The sequence below is a fragment of the Erpetoichthys calabaricus genome, chromosome 8, assembly GCF_900747795.2.
Source record: "Erpetoichthys calabaricus chromosome 8, fErpCal1.3, whole genome shotgun sequence".
Taxonomy (NCBI): domain Eukaryota; kingdom Metazoa; phylum Chordata; class Cladistia; order Polypteriformes; family Polypteridae; genus Erpetoichthys; species Erpetoichthys calabaricus.
In genome coordinates this window covers 121,031,097-121,048,885 of record NC_041401.2, presented here as the reverse complement: position 1 = coordinate 121,048,885, position 17,789 = coordinate 121,031,097, and the positions used below count along the sequence as shown (strand labels likewise).

At 44.3% G+C, this 17,789-nt stretch overlaps 2 protein-coding genes across 3 annotated transcripts in view; one reads left to right on the top strand and one right to left on the bottom strand.

Annotated features, from left to right (window-relative positions):
- The first annotated feature begins 5,253 nt into the window (after window positions 1-5,253).
- Window positions 5,254-7,155, top strand: LOC127528889 (G-protein coupled receptor family C group 6 member A-like). The gene is made up of 2 exons (XM_051930435.1): window positions 5,254-5,374; window positions 5,478-7,155. The coding sequence occupies exons 1-2, from the start codon at window positions 5,305-5,307 to the stop codon at window positions 6,458-6,460; spliced, it is 1,053 nt and encodes a 350-aa protein (XP_051786395.1). The 5' UTR covers window positions 5,254-5,304; the 3' UTR covers window positions 6,461-7,155.
- A 1,877-nt stretch (window positions 7,156-9,032) lies between these two features.
- LOC114655995 (segment polarity protein dishevelled homolog DVL-1-like) overlaps window positions 9,033-17,789 on the bottom strand; it is a 46,326-nt gene continuing 37,569 nt past the window's right edge. For both annotated transcript variants that reach the window (XM_028807356.2, XM_028807355.2), the window contains exons 14-15: window positions 12,800-13,024; window positions 9,033-10,651 (exon numbers count right to left, since the gene is read on the bottom strand). In XM_028807356.2, the coding sequence (XP_028663189.1) occupies window positions 10,161-10,651; window positions 12,800-13,024 (716 nt within the window). In that variant the 3' untranslated portion in view covers window positions 9,033-10,160. The remainder of the gene's footprint in view (window positions 10,652-12,799; window positions 13,025-17,789) is intronic.

Here is a 17,789-nt window from a genome sequence, read left to right as displayed (position 1 = left end):
CCGGCCACTTCTTCTAGCTCTTCCGGGAGAATCCCGAGGCGTTCCCAGGCCAGCCAGGAGACATAGTCCCTCCAGCGTGTCCTGGATCTTCCCCGGGGCCTCCTCCCGGTTGGACGTGCCCGGAACACCTCACCAGGGAGGTGTCCAGGAGGCATCCTGATCAGATGCCCGAGCCACCTCATCTGACTCCTCTCGATGTGGAGGAGCAGCGGCTCTACTCTGAGCCCCTCCCGGATGACTGAGCTTCTCACCCTATCTTTAAGGGAGAGCCCAGACACCCTGCGGAGGAAACTCATTTCAGCCGCTTGTATTCGCGATCTCATTCTTTCGGTCACTACCCATAGCTCATGACCATAGGTGAGGGTAGGAACATAGATCGACCGGTAAATTGAGAGCTTTGCCTTATGGCTCAGCTCCTTTTTCACCACGACAGACCGATGCAGAGCCCGCATCACTGCGGACGCCACACCGATCCGCCTGTCGATCTCACGCTCCATTCTTCCCTCACTCATGAACAAGACCCCAAGATATTCCTCCACTTGAGGCAGGATCTCGCTCCCAACCCTGAGAGGGCACTCCACACTTTTCCGGCTGAGGACCATGGTCTCGGATTTGGAGGTGCTGATTCCCATACCAGCCACTTCACACTCAGCTGTGAACCGATCCAGAGAGAGCTGAAGATCACGGCCTGATGAAGCAAACAGGACAACATCATCTGCAAAAAGCAGTGACCCAATCCTGAGTCCACCAAACCGGACCCCCTCAACACCCTGGCTGCACCTAGAAATTCTGTCCATAAAAGTTATGAACAGAATCGGTGACAATGGGCAGCCCTGGCGGAGTCCAACTCTCACTGGAAACGGGTTCGACTTACTTCCGGCAATGCGGACCAAGCTCTGACACCGGTTGTACAGGGACCAAACCGCCCTTATCAGGGGGTCCGGTACTCCATACTCCCGGAGCACCCCCCACAGGATCCCCTGAGGGACACGGTCGAACGCCTTTTCCAAGTCCACAAAACACATGTAGACTGGTTGGGCGAACTCCCATGCACCTTCCAGGACCCTGCTAAGGGTGTAGAGCTGGTCCACTGTTCCGCGACCAGGACGAAAACCACACTGTTCCTCCTGAATCCGAGGTTCGACTATCTGACGGACCCTTTATAAATATCATATTGGTTATATTTTAGTACTAACCACAGAGATGCAGTATGCATAGCTAATCAGTAGCTCTAGTCAGGGTATGCTAGAGTAAAGTAGTGAGTCTTCAGCCTGGACATTGGGCAAAATTGCGGCTTAAAAACTGAAAAATGGTGGGAGCAACAATCCAAAAACATAGGCTATTGCGTCTTTTAGGTTTCTCGGTAGGATCACAAGGAGGCGAATTCACTGCCACACAAGCTGCTTTCTGTCTGGTGGTAACCAAACGTCATGATTTCCTTGAGTTGACAGGTGAGTAGCCTGCATATGTCTATCCAATTTCTACACGTTTCTTAAACGCCTTGTAATTCAAACAAGATTAATTTTTTATGCTTGTTTGTGAAAACTGTCAACCTAACTGTAGATTAATGTAGGCCTTTCTTTCGGTTTACTTTCATTAATATCAGTAAGTGTCACATAAGGCTGACAACACATTTTCAATGCTAGGCCCAGTAATTTTACACTTTGCTCCTGTGTGAACTCAGGTGGTAAATCCCCAGTTGACAGATCAAGCAGTTTCATACACAAAGCTGTTGTGTGGCAGTGGTTCAGGTGGATTACTTTGCGCTGGATGCCAACTTGGACTACTAGATTCAGACTGCAGCCGTCTGTTCTGACACCAACATTGGAGTGCAAGTAAGACAGACCAGAAAACGAGAGCAAAGTCACAAAACCAGAAACAGAAGGTCCGAATTAGTGTAAGCCGCCCTAACGTGGGGTGTTCATCAGAAATTTAATGATTTACTTCATGATTTAGCATAATGAACAAGAACAGTTGCATCAAATATTTGAAATGTGAACATTTAAAGGTTTAAGTCTAAATATTCTCGATTGTAATAGAAATTTGTCATTTATCATCCTCTGGTGGAGGGCCATAGAGGATTAGACCCCAGTAAAATAACATTATATTCGCAATAGCTGACTTTGAAATAGTCTAAAACGACACCCATGTGCTTATGTATGAATTTCATTTCTCAGTGCCTTTACATGCACACATATAGATAGATAGATAGATAGATAGATAGATAGATAGATAGATAGATAGATAGATAGATAGATAGATAGATAGATAGATAGATAGATAGATAGATAGATAGATAGATAGATAGATAGATAGATAGAAAGATAACCGCTTTAAGGTGAGTAAGCCAGTTAAAGCAGAAACCTGTTTTGTTAAAAATGCGCGTTTACACGCGCAAGTAATCTTCTGGAGTTCTTCTTTAACAAAGAGTAATTAAACTTAGCAAAAAAAAAGAGTTAAACGTCATCAACTACGTGAATCCGAAAATGAGCATGACACCCGTGATCATTTTTTTGTGTTTTATAAATATGTTTAGTCAAATTGATGCTTTATTTATTGGTTTATGTTACCTGAATGCATGTGGCAAACTCTTTTCTTCTTGACTTTACAATTGAGTCCTGCGGGACACGATACGTGTGCTTCATCCCTTACACCCATTGCTGCTGAAATAATAATAACGCAGGTATTTTCACTTCATTAAGATAACTATTGCGTCAGATTACTTTATAAAGAAATCGGAGTACGTAACGCATGTTTCTTTAACGTAGTGCTCTCTAGAGTGTGCTGTTGAGTTTGGTACTGTACGTTCAGCTCATCAACATAAAATTAGCGATTTCTGAAATACTGAGACAGATTATTTCAGAATACGATCGTCCGAACATCATTTAGTATATCGTGTGGACGATTGCAGTTCCACCCGTGGCTGCTGAACGTAGCTAAAGTGCAATGGACAGGCACAGAATACAAAATCCGTAACAGTAACCCCGTTATGGCTCGCGTAATCGGATTAGTCTTGGAGGAATCTACCTTAGTTAATCAGATCTCTCAGAGGCCGATAACCCGATTTCTCTAAACAGAATTAGCGTTTAAATGGCATTTTGGAAATCTGGTTTCTGTGAATAACCGGGTTATTGAAGTGCATGTAAATGTATCCTTCTGGGAGTAGCTCTTAGAAGTGTTAGGACCACCGATAAAGAATCAGATGTCTAAAATATTATCATATTCGTGATCAGTGACCTCGAAATAGCATACAACGAAACTCCACATGCCTATATTACCAATGTGAAAAGGAGTAACTTTGACCCCTCGTATCCCATTACCTGCAGGTGAACCGTTGATGTGGTATGCACAATTTCACATGCTCCTGATCATTTTTGCTGAAGACACCTATTGGTTCACTCTTCATCGTAAGATAAAGTAGGATCCAAAAATAGACTAAAATTGATGGCCTAGAAGGCCAAAAATGGGGGGTAGGGGGCCAAAAAGCTTGACATCTTGCATAACTAGATAGCAAGACGAGTCGAACAGTAAATCATATGTGAGAGTTCTCTCATACTGGTGAGTCAGAAGCGCCAGACAAAAAAAAAAAGAACTGTAGTGATTTCAAAGCGTTCGTAAGTAATTCTTATAAACACAATATCATTTATGTACTGTAAGTCCATAGCTAAGAGTGCTTGTTGTGGCTTAGGCGACGAGAAGGTGAAGGTCAGGAGGGGCAGCTAAGGTTACTTTGGGGTGTGGCGTACAGCTGGGGCCCTTGCCTGGCCGGGATGCCTCTTTTGTGTATGGGCAGGCATGGACTGAACAGTAATCCCCCACCCGGGATGCTAGATGGCATTCCCTCTGGGCGGCAGTGGTGCCTCGGATTCCCACAGCGCTCCATTGGAGATGGATTTCTCTACAACCCTGTTGGGATCCGGGGGTGCCATCAGGGGCACTGCAGTGGTTCCTGAGCCCATGTGGACAGTTCTTCTGCCACACCCGGAAGTGCTGCCGGAAATGGGTCATCAAACACCTGAAACACTTCCAGGTGGGCTATAAAAGGAGCCAGCAGTCACCACACCGAGAGCCAGAGTCGGGAGGAGAGGGAATAAGCTTGCCGGAGGGGGGTGGAGAAGAAAGAAGGAGAATATATTATTGTTTAGAGGTGATTTGTGCTTTGGACTGTGTTGTGGGCTTGTGGGGATGGGGAAGACGTTCCACACGAGTGAAGAAAAATAAAAACCACGTGTCTGTCTGTGTCGGGTCAAGTGCTGGTATAGTGCATCTATTGTCACAGGGGACTTCTGAATTTCTGCACTGGTTTGGTAGTGATTATGGTTTGGAGAGGCACCTAGTGGACACCCTGCTCTGTTAACTATAAAAATGCAGAGGCTGAACCAGTGACGGTGCGCCAAAAGCCACCATGGCCAATTCCTAAATTCTATGCAGACATTAAACCCACTGAGATTACAGACAGAGTAGATAGATAGATAGATAGATAGATAGATAGATAGATAGATAGATAGATAGATAGATAGATAGATAGATAGATAGATAGATACTTTATTAATCCCAAGGGGAAATTCACATTCTCCAGCAGTAGCATACTGATACAAAAAAAAAACAATATTAAATTAAAGATTGATAATAATGCAGGTAAAAACAGACAATAACTTTTTATAATGTTAACGTTTACACCCCCCCGAGTGGAATTGAAGAGTCGCATAGTATGGGGTAGGAACGATCTCCTCAATCTGTCAGTGGAGCAGGACATTGACAGCAGTCTGTCGCTGAAGCTGCTCTTCTGTCTGGAGATGACACTGTTTAGTGGATGCAGTGGATTCTCCATAATTGATAGGAGCCTGCTGAGCGCCCGTCACTGTGCCACAGATGTTAAACTGTCCAGCTCCATGCCAACAAAGGAGTAAAGGAGTAACCTGTCACAGGCAGGGTCAGCGCCTCAATTAAAGCGAATTAGGTATTCACCTAGGGGGTAGATCATAAAGGCGGTACCCAGCCACAATGGTTAGCCTCTGAACAGTCAGTTGGCACAATAATATGCATGGCCTAATTTGCAGAATAACAGAGCGCCGACACTGGTCAAAGGGGTCCAATTAGATGAAGAAATGTCGGCTAAGATTAAGACCACTTTACGCTGGGACCTGACTCCAACCCATAAGCCACCTGCCACACTTACGGGAGTGGGCTAATGGGTTATGACCTGTGTTCCATAGCCTGCCATATGTCACATTGTTCCTTGTGCTCCTCCAGATTCCAGAATCAAAATGCTACGAGGACTGCCTCCCTGGACAGATCTACAGGATGAGGTTCTCGGCGTGGAGCAGCTGCATGTTCATATGTGAAGACTGTCCAGAAGGAACATACCAGGCAGGTTGGTAGTGCAGTACTAGTGACCTGGTGGAGCATTGCCTTACTTGGATGATCAGCTCAAGAGCAGGCCACACCATTAATTCCATCTTTGCTCCCGTTTCCAGATTTGGTCACCTGCCGGCCTTGCACTTTGGAGAAGTGGTCACCTGCACGCAGCATGGCCTGCCTGGACCGAGATGCCCAGTACCTGTCCTGGGAGGACCCGTATGTCATGGTTCTGGTGGTCATCGCGTGCTTAGGCCTAGCACTAACCATTGCCGTCTTAGTCCTCTTTGCGATCCGACTGGACACCCCCGTAGTTAAGGCCGCAGGAGGAAGAATGAGCCTCCTGATGCTTTTCTCCCTTGCCTGCTCCAGCCTCAGCCTTAGCTCTTTTGTCGGGCGACCCAATGATTTCCATTGCAAGATGCGACAGCCCCTGTTTGCTATCAGTTTCACCGTCTGCATCTCCTCCATCTTGGTCAAGTCCTTCCAGATCATTTGTATTTTCAAGATGGCAGCCAAGCTACCTATGGCCTACAAGTACTGGATGCGCTACAATGGTCCTTACATGTGCATCCTAGGAAGCACGCTGATGCAGGCCACAATTTGTCTCATCTGGTATTCCATCAAGGCACCTTACCTTGTGAATAATTACAAGATCTCCAGCAACCAGGTCTACCTGCAGTGTTACGAGGGCTCATTTGTAGGCTTCACACTCATGCTGTCCTATATTGGCCTGCTTGGAGTCCTCTGCTTCATTTTTGCCTTCATGGGACGAAAACTGCCCAAAAACTATAATGAAGCTCGCTTTATTGTTGCAGGCATGTTGATATATTTCATCTCTTGGTTCTCCTTCTTCCTCACGTATGCCACCTCAGAGGGCAAGTATGTTGCTGCAGTCCAGATCTTTGCAGTGCTTAACAGCACCTATGGGATCCTCTTCACTTATTTCATGCCCAAGTGCTACATCATCCTGCTAAAGCCAGAGAGCAATACGACAGCCTACTTTCAGAACTGCCTACGCAGTCACGGGGTGGCAAGGCACAGCTCTCACCCATCATCCACTGAAGCTACACAACCTAAAGACACGGGGGACTGTACTTGAGATGTCAAATCCTCTCCCCACGTCCATTCCCTGTCACTTAGAAACTGCGACCCAAATGGTGGAAAAGGACAATCTGGGACCAAATTTACTAAGGCCACTGAGCAGCTAGCAAAGTGTCTTAAAAAGGTCTGGCCCCCTCCGCTGTGTAAAAGCAGACCTTCTGAGAGCATGTCTGGCACTATATGTCTACATAGTATGGGGAACATTTACTGCTAGGTATCTTTCTAAAAACATTTGACTTCTTGTGACAAAGTGCCATGCTTAGATGATTGAATCATTTGACCTTGTGCTGATCACACACAGATCAAATTAAAGCCTGTTTTTGAAACCCACATAATCACCGACCTTCAAAGTGAATAATTCTCAAAGGAGCCCTGGAAGGCAAGAGAGCTTATTCAGCTAAAACAGGTGAGTTTATTCCCTGAAAACAATCACACTGCCCTCTGGTGGACAGAGCTGGAATCTAGCAGTCATCCATCTTCCAAGAGACTTGCTAAGCTCAGGTCCGGAGGGTGCATGAAGCTATCTCCCTGGGTACAATCATGCACATCTAAGCACATTCATCCATGCTGGGCTAATTTTAGGTTGACAATTGATCTAAGAAGCCCCAGGGTGCCGGTGAAACAGCACATATGCACACAGGTAGAAAACATGGAAACTCCAAAACATTCAGTCTGCGCAACCACTTTGGTATGTTCTTGGTAAGACCTCCAAAAGTGGACGGTAAAACTTGGCATGCAGCTTGTCATCCATCTCATTTCAAATAAGGTGCCAGTCATGTGCTGCATGCCATGGCAATACCCACTGGGAAGATGGCTACACTGTCATTGCTACTAAGAAGAATGAAACAAGCAGTGTGGCTCCAACTGTACACTTCTGGTACCTCAAGCCCTCCTATTTGTCCAAGCTCCTGTCAACACTGATATATATATATATATATATATATATATATATATATATATACACACATACACACAAACACATTATTCAGGAACCTTTTTCACATTTCATTATGTCGCAGCCTTATATTTCATTTATCCCTCATTAATCATCACACAAAACCACCAAAATGACAAAAAAAAGCTAGACATTTTTGCAAATTTATTAAAATTAAAAACCTAAAATTTCACATTGACATTGCAGTATTCCAACCCTTTGCTATTACACTTGGCTCCGGTGTATCCCACTCTATTGATCATCATTCAGATGTTTCTACGTCGGTCAACACATAGATGTTTCTACACCTTGCTTGCAGTCCACCACTGGTCAATTCATTTCATTGGACAGGATTAGGAAAGGCACACATCTGTCCATAAAAGGTCCAACAGTTGACAACATCATGCAGAACTTTGAGATAGGATTGTGTCAAGGCATGGATGTTTTCCAAGAGCACAGTTGCCTTCATAACACTTAAATGGAAGAAGTTTGGAAGAACAACAACTCTTCAAAGAGCTGGCTACCGGACCAAACTCGACAATTGTTTGAGAGGCTGACCTCCAGACAACCTGCTTGAAGATGAGAGAAACCCCCCAAAAGGACAACCATCACTGCAACACTCCTTTAATCCGAGTGGCCAGACAGAACTCTCCTCAGTTAAAAGACACATGAAAGCCTGCTTGGATTTTGCAAAAAGGCACCTATGGACTCTCAGACTGAGAAACAAGATTCTCTGGACTGATAAATTCTAAGAGTCATGTCTGGAGGACACCGGGCAGTGCTTATCACCCGTGCCGTACCATTCCAATGGTGAAGCATACGGTGGTAGCATCATGCTAGGGGGCTTTTTTTCAGCAGCATGGGTGACTATTCAGAGTTGAAGGAAAGCTGAACAGAGCAAAGTCCAGAGATAACCTTAATGAAAACCTGCTCCAGAGTGCTTTGGACCTCATTTGGGATGAAGGTTCACCTTCCAACAGGACAATGACCCTAAGCACAAAACAAAAGACAACAGAGGAGCGGCTTACGGATAACTCTGTGAATGTTCTTGAGTGGTCCAGCCAGGACTCTGACCTGAACCCAATTGGAAATCTCGTGGGAAACCTGAAAACAGCTGTCCTCCGACCTTCTCCACCCAGCCTGACCGAACTTGAGAGGAGAATGGCAGAAAATCCACAAATCCATGCGGCATGAGAAGCTTGTTGTGCCAAACCCAAGGAGCCAAGAAGATTCCAGGATGGAACTGCTGCCAAATGTACTTTAACTAATTACTGCGTAAAGGGCCTGAAGACTTGTGCTGGTGTGATATTACAGTTTTTAATTTGTAATAAATTAGCAAAGAATTCTAAAATTCTGTTTTCGATTTGTCACCCTGGGGTACTGAGTGTTGCTCGATGTGAGAAAATGAATTTAAATGATTTTAGCACAAGGCTGCAACAATAACAAAATGTGTAAAAAATGAAAGGGTCTGAAGACTTTCTGAACACACTGAGTGTGTGTCTGCCATCATAAAGCCCCCCCCCAACCCCTACAATTGCACTAAACTGCTGAAATTTGTAGACGTTGATATTTTAGATACTGGAAATACACTCTAAGTGTTCACAGACAAGCATTTAAAAAAGAACACTCTGAAACATTTATCATACATATATATTTATTTTTATATATAATATATATTTATATATATACATATTTTCTTCTCAAGTTTTAAGAAAGAAAAAAAAAATTAGGGAATCGTTATTGGTGAATTCCTGAAAGAAAAAAGTGCTTTAAATGTAGGGCAGTGGGGTCACAACCTCATGTCTCGGTCAGTCCCCTTGCGTCTTTTCTATAAAGGCTTCTTCAGGAGCAGCTTATTACCTTAAGTTTACGTAAACCTCTGTCAGAGATGCTCAAAAGTCGAGATAAATTGATAAGCACTGGCATCACAAGTTTCAGACGTAAAGAGCCCGCTACCAATGGCAGCCCAAAGGTCGCCGCAGACCTTTGGGGACAAAGATGCTCAGCTGCAGCGTTTGTGTATTTCAGTGATCATGCATAGCTGAGCAAGAAACACAATAATCTTAGAGCAAGGGCAACATCAAGCACCACAGTGCGTGCTTAAGCCAATCCAGCACCCAGAAGGCCAGCACCAGCTACTTGCAGGCATTGGCTTCGGAGTCCTATTGCTTTAGACATCTCTCCACAGTATATAGATGGGCAGAGAGATATGGATAGACTTCTGTCCCCCCCCCCCACTATGGGCTGTCACACCTTCAGCCCCACCCACACCACTGCAGGATGAGCTCCACTGTACCTGACCAGACTCACTGCAAGGGGACTGAGAGAACCATTTGGGTGACCCCCTCTCCCACTTATCAGTAGTAGACGACTTCACCAAGATTGTCTGATTTGCGTCAGAAGACAGCACATTAAAGACAATATCACTCACACAAAAGGAACAGTGCACGGCCCTGAAAATGGCAGGCGGCCCTGAAGCCCCACTGAGCCAGAGTAATGTCGGCACCAGGATGGGAGCTACCAGGCAGTCTGCCATGGATTGTCCCAAAGTATCATCGATGTAAGGGACTCTCTGCTCCCTTTTGGGGGTGTGGTGCCCTCTTCAGTCCTCAGGGAACAAACATGCATGCACCAAAGAGGGCGCAACATCACTTTTCACAAGACACATCCACCCCGACAATGCAGGCTTGTGACCATTAAAGCAATGGCTGACTTTCAACCTACATGTAGGACGCTGGATACTGAGTAGAACAAGCCATTCTTGTTACATGACATCCACAAAGAACTCACAAGGGTTACCCATTGCACACTGAAATGATTGACGGCTGCCAGTCAGTTCGGGGGGCACAGACCCCAGCTCTCGGACTGGGGGGGCCCCTGGAGGCCCACTGTTCACATGCACCTTGGGTGACAGCTTGGCTAAACTGTAGGGTGGTGGCAGGCCTGGCGGGCCATAGGAAGAGGCATGGCTCTGCTCACTCTGAGAGTAGGAGGTGCGGCTGTGATGAGAGTAAGAGCTGTGGCTCTGCAAGACGGGCGTTTTTCTCCGTGAAAAAGGATTGTGACCTTGATGCGAGTGGTGAGAGTGCCCGTGGCTTCGGCTGCTCAGCTGACTTGATCGGTCACTCCGTCTCCCGGTGCGCGACGCAGGGTCAGACTCGCTGCCACCGCTGCCTGCCGACCTGCGGTCCTTCTCTTTAGACGATGTCTTTGTGCCTTTTGTGCTGCTCTGGTTTGACCCGCTGCTTCTGCTTCCTGGAAGACAAATGACAAAAAAAGAGCCCATTTAATTTATCAAACCAAAACGACTGGGCACTTGCTGTACAACATGGCCACGCGGACACATGCAACAAGTGGAAACTGCAGAGAAAAATGTGAAAAAGCGGAATGGACAAATGTACGACACCAGGAGAACAACAGGTAATGGGGCACCCCAGAAACATCCCAGCGCAACTAAAACACTGCCCACCCTCCACAGAAGGACCAATTTAATAAAGTGGCTCTGGTAAGTTACCAGTGGAACAACAGACCAACTCATCTTTCCTGTATTGTGTGATGAGCACGTCATATCAATGTTGCAGGAGAGGAGACATGGCTGGTTGGAGCTGGTTGGGACTGGCTGTTCCCATAAGGACTGAAAGGCCTCCTCTCACTTGCACTTCTTATACTCTTCACTCTTAACAAGTCCATCCATTTGCACCAACATCTACTGAATCCGAGCTGGGCCTGCTCCTTGCACTGCAGTCTGATCAGATTAGTGCAGGCAGTCAAAATAACATCACGAAGAGGGGGCAACAAGCACCACGTCCTCATGATCAGTGTTACCAGATGAAGATGTGCTGAACTGATCAGGTATTGCTAAGATTAGTAGAGTGGAGTATGTCATCACTCAACCACATCATAAGTCGCAACCACTGCACACCACACCACTCACCACTAACTGGTAGTTCAGAAGAGTCCTTGGCATGTGCAGCTATGCCAAGTACCCCATGGCACGGCAAAGTGGCAGTAACATTGAGCATAACACCACCAAACACACACAAGCAGTCTGGATGGAACACAGCATGAGATATATTTGGGGAAAACACAATAAATAATCATCAGAGCAACACCCCAATGCCATGGTCAACCTCCTCCAGAATACCCTTTGGACAAAGAGTGCAGCTGAAGGCAGGACAGGGTGCAAGGGATGGCGGGCGATGAATCCTATGAGGCAACACAAATATATCATGCTGGGAGGAGGGGTGCAGGCTTACCCGTCCTGGGGCTCCTCTGCATCTCTCCTTCAGTCTAACGCTTGCTCAGCATGAAACAAGGGAACAAGACAGTTACAAGCAAGACAGTGGAGGCCTGGCACCATAAACACACCACAGGCAGGCCTTCCCCTGCCTTACTTTCAATGGAAGCAAACTGCGTGGAGAAACCCTGCCAAGGGCCACTTCTATGTGCAGATCACGTGAATCTGCACTCTCTCCTTGCAAATGGTAGGGTGTTACTGAAATTAGGATCACTGCTGGTGCGAGGGAAGTTGAGATCCACAAGTGAGGATTTTTCTGCCCCCAGGACTGTGTTGAAGAACGCACTGCTTAAAAAGGCAACTCCAGTAGTCAGCACTTGAAAAGGAACACATTGAATCTGATAAATTGATCACAACTGGACAATAATACTTTTCACTCAATTCCAAGACACACTGATATTCCTTTGTACTACTTCATTTACTCATGCGGTGCTGCTGAGCTCTGACCTTTAATATTTGAAACTCAACTGCAAACAATGGAAAATGCATTTCTGACTGTGATTTATATTGTTAGCAAAATGGGACAAGGAAAGACTAACATACTATTTGCATGGTAAAGATATCACCTTCTAAGCTCATACTATGGTATCATTCTATATAAAACAGAGCTAACAGGATTTTGAAACGAAGCCCTTCCACTTCTCTGCATTCCTTGATTTTAACATTTTAGCTCCAGCTTACAGCCTTAAACTCGGAGAAGCACTCTAAATTCTGGATGGTAGAAAACACAGAAAGACACACAGGGCAAGTATGGCATGACAACAAAACACAGGATAAAGAATGGTATGGTGAAGAAGTCTGGTAAAAAAGGAGGGCATGATTACGGAGATATACCGGACACAGACCAAGTTGGGAGATGAAGCAGAAGACAGAGCGACAAACGGACAGCCAGAATGGCACAAAACATGGAGTATGCCATCAACATGAGATGATTTTGTAGGCCTGCTGCAACCCTGTTAGTCCAGTTAGACAAGAAGCAGCTTACAGGTCACTGAGCTGCTAATTTTCTAAACTATTTTCACATGCAACGAGAACAGCACTAAACTACTACTACAAACACTGGGTGACAGACAAACTAAAAACAACACAGGTTAGATTCTACTTACCTTCACTGTTCTGGCTGCCAGCACTGCCGCTGTGAAAACTGTGGCATGGATCTGAATAGCCAGGAGGAAATCCTGGATGGGTGCTGGGGAAAGGGTAAGGATAGGCCTGTCCTCCTAAAGGCCAAGGATTTGAAGCAGTAGTTGATGTTGGTAATGGGGCTAAAGTGTCCTGTTCTGCAACCCCAACACCACTACAGCCTTCATTTAAATTCAGAGATGCCATGTCTGCAAAGATAAAATAAAGCAGGAGTACTCAGGATTAGTAGGCTAGCATAATAAAATCTATGTGGTGAGAGAGCAGGAACATAAAGACAGGAAAGAGGTAGGGTTGAAGAACACATTAGAGACATTTTCCACTTTTAATTACCTTTACTGACCAAACAGAAATACACTAAATAGCTACACCAAAAACACTTCAAAGCTGACCATGAAATTATGTGAATGCACTTTCCTGAGCAACTAATTGTAACAAACAAAAGGTATAATAATGACGTAAAAATCAAAGCAGTTTTTTTTTTTATGGAAATAATTTACATATTTATCACAGCCCTTTACTATCCAAGTTTTGAAAAATTTCAAAGATAATATTCAGGGGCATTCTGTAAGTCAAGACAATGTATTAAAACACTTGATCACTGGCAGAAACAACGCTCCAAGAAGTGATTATTTATTATTAGCATCATAAGACTTTAAGAGTACACTTAAATGGCCTCTTTTATGCTGAATTGCCGGTTATAGCCTTGAGGAGCAAATGCATCTGCTGATAACTGGTGTCAGGAAGTGGAATCTTTCAACCCCAAATATTAGTGAGTAATGATATTCATTACATTCAGCCCTTGGTAATCACATAGTCGGGAGGGCGGTTTGGATAAACAACTTGCACTGAGAGCAGTAAAAAGTCTGCCTCATGAATCTTGCTGTGGTGCAGACCCTAAATAAAGTAACTCAAGCTGAATCTTGTCAGATCCGCATGAAAGCCTTTCTACTGTGTACTGAGAGGAAGTACAGCTCAGGGTGTGCATGACAAGCAGTAGAAGGCCAAGCAGATGCACATTCAGTCTTCATGATTTCATAGTATTCCAAAGGTCTTAACAACAGATACACAGTTTATTTTTAAAACATACTTTTACTAGGCATCTTAAAGTGCAATGACAGTTTAAGAATGGGGCATGTAGCGCTTTATTTTCAAAAATAAACACAATCTCACAAGATCTGGTCTCATTCTAATATGATGTTTAGAAATGTAAAGTAGGTCATCTCTTCTACAAAAATATTCAAATATTTTAATTATTAAATCTTCAGAATTTCTGAAATAAACAACCTCAGTGCTTACCATTACATACCATGTCCTACAAAAACAAAGGCAAAATGAAAGTTAAGATGAAATCAGTACGAGGCCTGATTGACACGACAGTACAAAAACTGGGACAAATCTGTAGAAATGCCAAGATGAACAAAGTACTAGAAATTAGTCCAAATGTAACCATCTTCTGGTTTTTTTTTTCCACTTTCTCAAAACTCCATTTGTATTCAACAATGTGGGCTGTGTTTCCTACCCATGACGGATCAATCTAACTTTGTGTTGCTTTCACCACCCGTATTTCTCTTTATGACTCCTTTTAACTTATTTTATATTCATTACCTATTACTGTATTTGAGTTTATGCTGGTTGTACTGGATGTTTTCTTAATTTGTTATACAGGTGTAATGTGAATGACATCACATAATTACCATTAATTTAAATGGCAAATTTTTTTTTACCCCTTCTAATAAATGACCTAATTTCTGCTCAAACACCACCAACATCTTAATACATAATTCGCCTGCCTCCTCACTCACTCACGTCTGTCTGAAGCCGAATGCGTAGTCGCCTTCTGTGCACATCCGAAGCCGAATGCGCAGTCGCCTTCTGCGCAGCTGCCCGAAAAACCTTATGAGACCGACATCCAACCCCAACATCGCGGCAGGCGGCGGATTTACGGCCGCAAAAATTCAAAGAGAAAGGCGACTTCGATTAAAGCTCTAGAGGCCTGAAAGGCGATTTCCACTACAGCTCAAGGCCTAATTACGCATTCTGATTCAATTACGCATTCATTGAATATACAGTGGTGTGAAAAACTATTTGCCCCCTTCCTGATTTCTTATTCTTTTGCATGTTTGTCACACAAAATATTTCTGATCATCAAACACATTTAACCATTAGTCAAATATAACACAGGTAAACACAAAATGCAGTTTGTAAATGGTGGTTTTTATTATTTAGGGAGAAAAAAAAATCCAAACCTACATGGCCCTGTGTGAAAAAGTAATTGCCCCCTGAACCTAATAACTGGTTGGGCCACCCTTAGCAGCAATAACTGCAATCAAGCGTTTGCGATAACTTGCAATGAGTCTTTTACAGCGCTCTGGAGGAATTTTGGCCCACTCATCTTTGCAAAATTGTTGTAATTCAGCTTTATTTGAGGGTTTTCTAGCATGAACCGCCTTTTTAAGGTCATGCCGTAGCATCTCAATTGGATTCAGGTCAGGACTTTGACTAGGCCACTCCAAAGTCTTCATTTTGTTTTTCTTCAGCCATTCAGAGGTGGATTTGCTGGTGTGTTTTGGGTCATTGTCCTGTTGCAGCACCCAAGATCGCTTCAGCTTGAGTTGACGAACAGATGGCCGGACATTCTCCTTCAGGATTTTTTGGTAGACAGTAGAATTCATGGTTCCATCTATCACAGCAAGCCTTCCAGGTCCTGAAGCAGCAAAACAACCCCAGACCATCACACTACCACCACCATATTTTACTGTTGGTATGATGTTCTTTTTCTGAAATGCTGTGTTCCTTTTACGCCAGATGTAACGGGACATTTGCCTTCCAAAAAGTTCAACTTTTGACTCATCAGTCCACAAGGTATTTTCCCAAAAGTCTTGGCAATCATTGAGATGTTTCTTAGCAAAATTGAGACGAACCCTAATGTTCTTTTTGCTTAACAGTGGTTTGCGTCTTGGAAATCTGCCATGCAGGCCATTTTTGCCCAGTCTCTTTCTTATGGTGGAGTCGTGAACACTGACCTTAATTGAGGCAAGTGAGGCCTGCAGTTCTTTAGACGTTGTCCTGGGGTCTTTTGTGACCTCTCGGATGAGTCGTCTCTGCGCTCTTGGGGTAATTTTGGTCGGCCGGCCACTCCTGGGAAGGTTCACCACTGTTCCATGTTTTTGCCATTTGTGGATAATGGCTCTCACTGAGGTTCGCTGGAGTCCCAAAGCTTTAGAAATGGCTTTATAACCTTTACCAGACTGATAGATCTCAATTACTTCTGTTCTCATTTGTTCCTGAATTTCTTTGGATCTTGGCATGATGTCTAGCTTTTGAGGTGCTTTTGGTCTACTTCTCTGTGTCAGGCAGCTCCTATTTAAGTGATTTCTTGATTGAAACAGGTGTGGCAGTAATCAGGCCTGGGGGTGGCTACGGAAATTGAACTCAGGTGTGATACACCACAGTTAGGTTATTTTTTAACAAGGGGGCAATTACTTTTTCACACAGGGCCATGTAGGTTTGGATTTTTTTTCTCCCTAAATAATAAACACCATCATTTAAAAACTGCATTTTGTGTTTACTTGTGTTATATTTGACTAATGGTTAAATGTGTTTGATGATCAGAAACATTTTGTGTGACAAACATGCAAAAGAATAAGAAATCAGGAAGGGGGCAAATAGTTTTTCACACCACTGTACTTATATCAGGTTTGTGGTGCTTATACTTATTACTATTCTATATTGTACTGGAACATTCATGATTCAATATTATACTATAGGCCTGGTAAATTCATCAACTAACAGTACAAGCCTGTACAGTAATGAGTAAAGCGGACTACAATCATTACAAAACAACTTCTTCGTTACTTATCATTTGTTCTTCATACACTGCTGACACAAACTCGTGCCCGTTTCATCTTACGTTGTCGAAACGGGCTCTTTGTCTAGTTATGATATAATTGACAAAATTAGACTAACAGATAGACAAGTAAATGTCACACAGGATGTACAGACATCCCAAAGGGAGGCTCCTAGAGGAAAGACAGACATCCTGGCCAAGGGAGAGAAAGGTGCCAGACCCGTAAAGGACTTCTCGGGAGGATGGACAGACATCCCAAGCAGGAAAAAAGGTTTCCTTACCCGGGCGAGAAGCCCCAGGCAGATGCACAGGCATACCGACTGGACATATTTCTTGGACCTTCCCTGGCCAGGAAGAAAGGGAAGGACAGGGAAGAATCGTCTATGGGGGTGTTTATTCCCCCAGTTGTTAGATGGCAGCAGCCCTTGATACTGGTGCCCATTTGGGAATCAGCAGGGAATACCGGGGATTGTAGTCCAGCAGCACAGCACTGCTGGGGTCCGTGGGTGTCACAAGAGGGCGCTGCAGGGAGAAATACTCCCTACAATGTGGGACTTCTCTGTGACACGGAAGTGCTTCCAACAGGCAACAGCCCTGGCACTGGAAGTATTCCCGGGTCCTCAATAAAAGGGACCACACTCCCTTGTCCAGGCAAGTCGGAGCTGGGAAGAGGGAAGGCAACACTCAACTGAAGGAGAGCAGTGCAGTGGTGAGAGAGGAAGGAGAGACAACTTGTGGTTTTTCTGCTTGTGCATACAAGGTATTTGTGTATGTGAACCCAGGACTGTCTTGCGTGTTCATGTTTGGAGCTCTCTGGAGCCCTAGCTTTCACAACAGATAGATAGGCAAACTGACAGACACATAGAAATTTTGGCTTTTTACAGAAGCTCTTTAAATGCATTGATAGACAAATAAATAAATATACACATACAAGAATGACAAAAAAAAGACAATTAAAAAGAAAGAAAAGTTCTGACTTGGCTGTCGCAGTGATGCCTTAAGCAGATGTACTGCTGTTGGTATAAATGAGCCCTAGTAGTGTTTCTTAAACCACTTCTGCTAAATAATTTGTTGGCTGAAATTTCTCAGTTGCCAGTGAGAGGATA